Source organism: Lactuca serriola, chromosome 1, assembly GCF_051521515.1.
Source record: "Lactuca serriola cultivar US96UC23 chromosome 1, Lser_US96UC23_V15, whole genome shotgun sequence".
In the NCBI taxonomy this organism is placed as follows: Eukaryota; Viridiplantae; Streptophyta; class Magnoliopsida; order Asterales; family Asteraceae; genus Lactuca; species Lactuca serriola.
Window position 1 is genome coordinate 8,908,486 of NC_136408.1, and position 9,180 is coordinate 8,917,665.

The 9,180-nt window shown below is 42.3% G+C and overlaps 1 protein-coding gene across 1 annotated transcript; it reads right to left on the reverse strand.

Moving 5' to 3' along the window:
- Positions 1–3,110: 3,110 nt before the first annotated feature.
- On the reverse strand, positions 3,111–3,539 carry LOC145051290 (uncharacterized). The gene has a single exon (XM_078999358.1). It carries the CDS (start codon positions 3,537–3,539, stop codon positions 3,111–3,113), a length of 429 nt encoding a protein of 142 aa, XP_078855484.1.
- Positions 3,540–9,180: the final 5,641 nt, after the last annotated feature.

Genomic DNA, 9,180 nt, shown 5'->3' on the forward strand with positions numbered 1-9,180 from the left:
CCATTATTATCGTATAATCTCGTAATGCAAGGTTCGTGAACCCCGTTATGCTTCGTTTATGATTGTTTTAAGTCCCCGAAAGGGTCCTTAGTCGTGTTTTGATGCATTTAACTCCCATTGTAGGGTTTTTACATTGATAACACATAGATTCTTCGAGACACTTGAATCCTTGACATACAAATGCACATTTTTATACATAGAATAAGTTTTAACATTCAAGTACAAATTAAGTTGACCGGTTTTGACTTGTTGACCTTGACTTGAATTTGACGGTTGTCACATTATCCCCCCGTTAGAAGGAATTTCGTCTCGAAATTTGCATTTTGAGTGGGACTTCAAGGGTTGGGGAATAGATGTGGGTACTTTTGTTTCATTTGGTCCTCACGTTACCAAGTGAATTTGGGTCCTCGCTTGGCGTTCCACCGGACCTTTACGATGGGAATGCGGCTTTGTTTCGTCGATTTGACCTCTCGGTCCATGATTTCAACAGGTTCCTCTACAAAGTGGAGGTTCTCGTTGATCTCAATTTCTTCCAAAGAAATGACGAGGGTCTCATCAGACAAACATTTGTTCAGTTTTGACACATGAAAGGTAGGATGGGCGTGGTTGAGTTCCTGTGGTAATCGTAGCTTGTATGCCACCGGGCCAATCCTGCGCGAGGATTTCAAATGGCCCAATATACCTTGGATTTAATTTCCCACGTTTCCCAAAACGTATTAATCCCTTCCAAGGTGATACTTGTAGAAGTACTCAATCCCCAACTTGGAACTCCAAAGGTTTTCGTCTCTTATCCGCGTAGCTCTTTTGTCGGTCTTGCGAAGCCTTCATTCGCTCTCGAATTTGGACGATCTTCTCGGTTGTTTCCCTTATGATCTCCGGACCAGTGAGTGCGCTGTTAGGGACTTGCCCTTTTGCTAGTTGCGTATCGCCCACCTCAGCCCAACACAGGGGTGATCTGCACTTACGGCCATAGAGGGCTTCGAACGGAGCAACCTTAATGCTAGTGTGATAACTATTATTGTAGGAAAACTGAATAAGAGGTAAATGAGTATCCCAAGCTTTACCAAAGTCTATCGCACAAGCTCTTAGCATGTCCTCTAACGTTTGAATGGTTCTTTCACTCTGTTCGTCCGTTTGTGGGTGGTAGGCTGTGCTCATGTCCAGTCTAGTCCCCATCACTTTTCGTAGTGACTGCTAGAATCGTGATGTGAATCTACAATCTCTATCGGAGATAAAGGATATCGGTACTCCGTGAAGGCACACTATTTCTCTAATGTAGATCCTTGTCAGCTTCTCCATTTTGTTTGTCTCTTTTATTGGTATGAAGTGTGCGGATTTGGTTAATCTGTCGACGATTACCCAGATGGTGTCAAGTCTACCTGTGGTCTTAGGTAACTTGGTAATGAAATCCATCGTAATCCGATCCCACTTCCACTCGGGTATCTCTGGTTGTTGAAGTAGTCCCGACGGCTTTTGATATTCTACCTTAACCTTAGCGCAAGTCAGGCACTTGCCCACAAAGGTAGCTATTTCAGCTTTCATGTTCGGCCACCAATACATCTTCTTGAGGTCTAAGTACATCTTGTCTGAGCCGGGATGCACAGAGTAGCGAGTTTCATGAGCTTCGTCCATGACAACGTCCCTGAATCCACCAAATTTTGGTGTCCAGATTCGGTTCATGAGACAACAAACTCCGTCATCCTTAACTTCAAGATTTTTGTCCATTCCTCTCAATGCTTCACCTGTCACGTTCTCTGGCTCCAAGGCTTCTTCCTGAGCTTCCTTGATTTGTGCGGATAGGTGTGAGTGGATGGTCATGGTTAATGCCTTTACTCGGCGGCCCGAGTACTCCTTTCTGCTTAAAGCGTCTGCAACCACGTTGGCTTTCCCGGGTTGATAACGAATTTCGCATTCGTAATCATTTAGTAATTCTACCCATCGTCTTTGTCTCATCTTGAATTCTTTCTGATTGAGGATATGCTGGAGGCTGTTGTGATCGGTGAAGACGGTGCACCTGGTGCTGTAAAGGTAATGTCTCCAGACTTTTAGGGCGAAAACTACTGCTCCCAATTCAAGGTCGTGCGTCGTGTAGTTTACCTCGTGCATCTTCAGTTGTCTTCAGGCATAGGCAATGATTTTTCCTTGTTGCATTAACACACACCCTAGACCTTGGTTTGATGCATCGCGGTAAACCACAAAGTCTTCGGTTCCATCCGGTAGGGACAAGATCGGAGCACTGCACAGAGTTCGTTTTAGTGTTTGGAATGCAGGCTCTTGCTTATCTCCCTAGATGAACGCCGCTCCTTTTTAAGTCAGGGTGGTGAAGGGTTTGCGATTTTGGAGAAGTTTCGGATGAATCTTCGGTACTAACCGGCGAGTCCTAAAAATTGTCGGATCCCCGTGGGTGTTCTTGATGCTGCCCAGCTTTCAATCACCTTGATCTTTGAAGGGTAAACATGGATTCCTTCCTTTCTAACTACATGTCCGAGGAAATTCACCTCTCGAATCCAGAAATCGCACTTTGAGAATTTTGCGTACAATTTCTCCGCCCTCAGCGTCTCCAGGACTCGGCGTAAATGTTGGTTGTATTCTTCCTTACTTCGGGAGTAGACTAGTATATCATCGATGAAAACTATTACGAACTTGTCTAAGTAAGGTCGACACAACCGATTCATCGGGTCCATAAACGATGCAGGTGCATTTGTTAAGCCGAAATGCATCACTACAAATTCGTAGTGACCATAGCGCGTTCTAAACGTTGTCTTGGGAATATCCTCCTCTTGAACTCGTAGTTGATGGTATCCAGATCTAAGATCAATCTTCGAGAAGAAACTCGCTCCTTGTAGTTGGTCAAAGAGGTCATCGATTCGAGGAAAAGGGTATCGGTTTTCGATAGTGAGTTTGTTTAATTCGTGGTAGTCAATGCATATACAGAACGATCTGTCCTTCTTCTTAACGAACAAAACCGGTGCTCCCCAAGGCGAGAAGCTTGGTCTAATGAATCCTTTGCTCAGTAGTTCGTTCAGTTGAGTTGACAGTTCCTGCATCTCGGCTAGAGCTAGACGGTATGGCGATTTGGCTACGGGGGTAGCTCCGGGAATTAAGTCGATTCAGAATTCGACTTGTCGAGGAGGGGGCACTCCTGGAAGGTCTTCCGGGAATATATCGGGGAAATTGCAGACCTCCGGAATGTCCTTGATGTCTTTTATTCCTTGACCCTTATCTACAACATGGGCTAGGAAGGCATTGTACTCCTTGCGGAGATACTTTTGAGCCTTGATACAAGAGATGATCTGAAAGTTTGAGCTAGGTTTGTCGCCATAAACGACGAGAGCTTCGCCACTTGGCAAATTAAGGCGAACGACCTTTTCGTGACATAGGATTTCAGCATGGTAAGGGCATAACCAATCCATGCCAATGATAACATCAAAACGTTTTATGGTGACCAACATAAGATCGATTTGGAAATAGTGGTTGTTTAAGGTGAGGGTACACCCGGTGTAAATATCGTTAGTGTTCTCTGTTTTCCCGTTAGCCATTTCTACGGTGAATATGTCTTTTAGTGTTTGTGGTGTTTGATTAAGCAAGCGTTTAAATTGGTGTCTCAAGAAGCTTTTCTCCGTGCCATTATCGAAAAGAATGCATGCGTAGGTATTGTTGAGGGGAAGCGCACCGGTAACCACAGTTGGATCTGCGACGGCTTCCTCATGACCTATCGCCAGAACTCTGCCAACTTCGCCGGGGTTAGGGTTTCTTGCCTATGGGCAGTTACGTTTGAGGTGTCCTGCTTCTCCACATCCATAGCAGGTTTGGCTTGCTCCGACGTTGGCAGCTTGTGCGTTCGGTTGGGCTGGAGTTCTATAGAATCGGGCGATGTGCCCCTTTTTGTTACAGTTGGTGCAATGCATTTCACGACATGCACCGTTGTGGTGGTAGCTGCATTTGTTGCACTTGGGCAGGTTCCCGGCGTATTGCCTTATCGGAGTGCGGTTGGCAGTGGTTGTAACGGCGTGCACTGCAACCACTTGTTGTTTCTTAGCAGGGTCTTGATTAGGTTGGCCCTTTTTCTTATTCTAGAATTTTCTGTTGTTTTTCCCCCTTTTGCTTGCTCGGAGGTGGTCGTTATAGTGCCATGGTTGGCGTTATGGTCGATGAGTTGTTGTGCCACATCTTGGCACTGTCAAAGGTAGTTCGCTTTAAGGCCAATACGTGTCCTTGGAGTTGCTGTGATAATCCCCATATGTATCTTTCCACCTTCTTGCTTTCAGTAGGAACCATCTCGGGACACAGCATGGCTAGATCGTTGAACCTTGAGGTGTACGACAGGATGTCAGAGCCTGTCATTTTAAGACCCCAAAATTCTTCTTCCAGCTTCTATATCTCACCCCTGGGGCAGTACTCCTTCATTAACATGGTTTTTAGATCTTCCAATGTTATCGCATTAGCCACCGGGAGCATTAGTGCCTTGACGTGATCCTTCCACCAGGTGAGGGATCTTTCGGAGAATGTACATGAAGCAAATTTGACCTCGCTTGCTTCAGGGCATGTGCCTATTTCAAAAATGGTCTCGGTTTTCTCGAACCATTATAGCAACGCTATGACACCTCCGCTTCCGTTGAAGGTTTTGGGCTTGGCGTTAGTAAAGTCTTTGTAGGTACACTCTCTCGAGCGTCCCTGGCCGTCCCCGTTATTAGAATTCAAGGCACCACTGCCTGCACCTCCTGAATTTGTTGGGTTGATTTGGGCTATCACAGCTGCCACTGTGGCTGCCACCGCAGCCTGGAACATGGTTGGGTCGAACTGAGGAGGTGGTGGTGGGGGTGGTGCAGTCTCAGCTGCGTCGCCGCGTCTAGGATTTCTACGAGGTGTCATTTTCTGCCATAATCAAGAATGAAAAGACAATAAGTCTTTGATACAAGTCGAGTGTTAAACTAAACATTATTAGTTCTTTATATGCATCATGATTCCGACTTGTAAGAATGTTGTAAGAACTCATTCATACTAGAAGTCTATAAACAATGAAATATAGACTTTATGAATTTTGATAGTATTGATTCTCATTAAATGTCTGTGATAGTATCCATACCGGGTCCAACCAACAATCACTTGATGTATAATATTTACATGTAATTAAGATTAAATAAACTTTTGAATCTAATGGGTTTGCCCTGGGCCCACAACCAAACAAGGAACAGGATCCAAGGCGGAACCACCATTTCTAGGTCGACATGGTCTCAATTACATATAACTTTGATTTATACCTCGGGTGATCGTAGGTTGGTCACCAATAAATTTTTATCTGAAAACAATTCGTGTTATGAATTTGATGTAGTGTTCCCAATAAAATAATTAGCGCGTCAATATCATTGATATAACTTAGTATACAATACTTGGGAAAATTTGACCCTATAAGGGTCTAGGCTACATCAATGTATGGAAAATTTTTGACCGCCTAACAGACCCCAGAAGTGTAAACACTTAACTCGCGGGATCGGACATAGAATACTAGAAAATAATAGTAATATTTATCCGCAAACTAGATTAAACTGGAACGAGCAGTGCAATACTACTTGCAATGGTTGAAGCTCTGCTGATCACGAAATGAAGACACGAAGTTCCTCATTTTGGCTCTGGATTCAGCCGCCTAGCGTTCTGCGTCTATCATACGTCCTTCTAGAGCGGCTCAGTGTTCTCGGAGTTCTTGTACTTCAGCTCGGGTCGCAGCCATCTACCATCGAAGAAGCTCGATGCGGTCTCGAGTTCGATCGTGGTCATCATCCAACCAGCGAATACGAACGGAGTTGACTTGGCTGGTGGCACCAACTTCCATGAGATGTCAGGTGTGTACCCTAGTTTGCTCCTCGTGGCGTGCGACACGGTGAACCATGATAGGAAGGGCTCTGTCAGCTGACCCTCCTTGGATGAGGTCATAAAAACCTCGTTCCATACCATAGGGAGGTCGTTGACCTTGCTCTCTGCTCCATCGATGTATAGTTTCGGCCCATTGGGATGTCAACTCTTGGAAGTGTTGTGGAAGGATAGGGGCAGGGTGTGGGTTGTAAACTTTGGGTTATGAGTCGGTTCCATCTGAGGCTTCTTCCTCTTCACCATCTACAGATTCTTCCTCTTCCATGGGTTCTTCATCCTCCATGGGTTCCTCATCCTCCATGGGTTCCTCTTCAGAATCTTCCTCCGGGTCTTCCACAATCCAACCAACATTCCTTTGGTTGGGAAAGTAGGGATCACCCGGCAAGTGAAATCCTGCCATCGCGCTTATACGGGAATAGGGATAAGAAGGATATCACGAGAAATTTTGCTATAAGAAATTTGTTATCGTAATTATATAATGTGATTATTTATGTTAAAATATTCCTATAGTATTTTTTATGTTTGATTCTCAAGTTTGTTGGTAAGTTGAAGACTTGTTGCTCATCATGATCCTTCTTCGGCATACGTTGGTCATACCTTGGCTAAATATAGTTGATCAGGCTATATTCATCCAAGATTTGACTACATACTCCAAAGCTGGATCATGATGTCCAACTTGACTCAGTACTTTTATGTTATTGCCATTGTGATACTGAACTAGTGAGTGCGATTGTACGAATACTTTTATAAGAATATAACTTCTATTTTTAAAGTATTTTTGAAAAGCTACGTCAGAGAATTTTTTTGACCCGTTGTATTTATAGTATGTATATCTTACGTGGTTCGATATACTTAGTTCACTATAAACAAATCTCTTATACCAATCTGTCACACCCCCAAACCAGAACGACGGAAACGTTCGGGGGCGGATGACGTCATGCTCAATATCATAACCATAGTGAAGAAAGTGAAACAGAACCATCATAGATATAATTTAAAAATATTACATTGTTTCCAAAATACATGTTCCAAAAATACATGTTTTCCAATTAAATTACATATGATGATAAAATGTAGCAAAAGAATCTACGCCTTAGCGTCTTGACTTCAGAAATCTTGCGGTTACCTGTATTACTGATTACCTGAGAACACAAGTTGTTTTGAAAAGAGAGTATCAGCATAAAGCTGGTGGTTCATAAGTATTTTATAAAAATAAATGTTGTTTCCTTAACGTTTGTTACAAGTTTGTTTCCAGAAAATCCAATATTTTCTAAAAGATTTGTTGTAAACTGAAATGAAACAAGGCTTAGTATGTGTAAGTAAATCGTCATACTTATGTGTGTGTTTTATATTTAAATAGAACTCCTTTGTATAAAGCCTTAGAATCTCCGTGAACTATATGTTGTGTTAATATTCCAGGTGAGATGTTGTAATCATACTAAAGACTAGATGGCCTTGAATGCGACGTTCTTCAGGCGTCGAAAAGTTATGACACTTGTCACCACAGACCTGCCGGTCTAGCTGTTGCAAGCAGCTCAGGTGCGGGTTTGTTAGACCCGGTATAGATCTATACACAACTATCACGTTCTCCCCCCAGGAGATTCTGATTGTAACTAAAGGACTTTTCTGTGGTACTTAGAGTACCCAGAAGGAGAATGTCTCACAAATATTCATTAACGAATTCACATAGTGTGTAGTGATAAATTCGTTTTGTAAATCGATAATGTTATTGTTTTCTTTGTTAAATGGAGTGTTCAAAACTATACCTATTATAGTTTATCAAAAGTGTTATATGATGGTATGAAACTTTGTTACGCATGTATATGTATTTCAAATAAAGGACATTGGAAATACTAAGTGTAAATCTTACACACCTTGCTCAACATGTTACAAGGTGTGAATAACTCTTAAATATGTATTTGACAGTCTTACCCTTAACTGTCACTGTTTTTTTAGCATTGCGTAAGTCAAAAACTGAATCCACAAACTCTGAGTATTTGGAAAAAGTGTCTACTGTGTTCATAAATTTTCCCATAATTTTTGGTGGTCTCAAACTAGTGTGAAAATGTTCATTTTCACAACCTGGTCTGATTTTGTTGCTGCAGTGACATGCAGTTTTGTAAAAAATCACCATAAATTTTAGAAAAATCGTATGGAGATGTGAAAGTAGTCATTTTAAAGGTATAAACCTGAAATACTTGCATATTATACAGTTTTGAAAAATATTAAGTTTAAGTTGGGTAAAACAGTTCTTGAACAGGTCACAATTTTTCTGTCGTAAGCTGTCAAGTTGAGTTTTGAATATGTTTTGGTGTTTTAACTTGTATTTCCCCCATGAAATCTGAAGAAAACTAGAAAATGTAAGGGTATGAACTCACCTTGAGTGATGACTTGAAGAGTGGAAGGTTGAAGTTAAGGAATATCAAGTCAAGAGCACTTGGTGAACACGTGAAGACTTGGATGATCCTAAGAACGATTTTTGGCGTTAAGATATGAGTCAATGATCCAAGAGTGTTATGAAATTATGGAATAACACTTGAGTTTAGATGGAATACTTACCAAAAAGTGCATTAGCAACTCAAAAACACTTGCACAAGGTGGTGGAAAGTAGAGAGAAAGAAGCTTTCTTGAGGTGATATGAGAAGTGTGTATGTTTGAAATGAGCAAGTAAATCAAGAAATCCTCCAGGGATTTCTTTATATAGAAGGTTGCTGGAGCAACTTGTGAGTTTGAAGTGATGTGTGCATTTGTTTGTGTGATGTGGATAAGGTGGAAAATGAGAGGGTAACACATGGAAGGCAAGTGGGCACACTTGATCCACTTGTGGGGTAGAATACTCCTCTTATTATAAAATAATGATTTTTAATTAATAATCTTTGAAAAATAAATAAAACATGAGTTCTGGGGGTTAAAAATGGTAAAAATATGAATTTGGTGAAAAAATCCCATCAAAAACGTCAAAAACGGGCTTAGGAAGCGAATGTGGTTGAAAATCGGACAATAGGGACCAAATCTGCGAGGTTCGGCTCTAAGAGGATGAGAACCGAGAGAAGGGAAGAAGGAACCGAGAGGGAAGGAGAAGGACCGAAGGTGCAAGGGGGAGGGCCGAAGGTCAGGTCTCGGTCCGAAGTAGCTGGGGAACCAAAATAGACCGAACCCTCGGTCCATTTCGGCTGAGAGGGTTTCGGTTGTGATGCATGTTCGGTCCGAGAATGGGAGGTTTGCTTCTGATAAGTTCGGCTCCTAAGAGGTTGGGTTCCTAAGAGGGGTTTCGATTCCTAAGAGGGGTTTCAGTTCTATTTTGCGGTTTTT

Coding starts and splice junctions, on each gene's coding strand:
- LOC145051290 (XM_078999358.1), bottom strand. CDS start 3,539: ATGGCTAACGGGAAAACAGAGAACACTAACGATATTTACACCGGGTGT.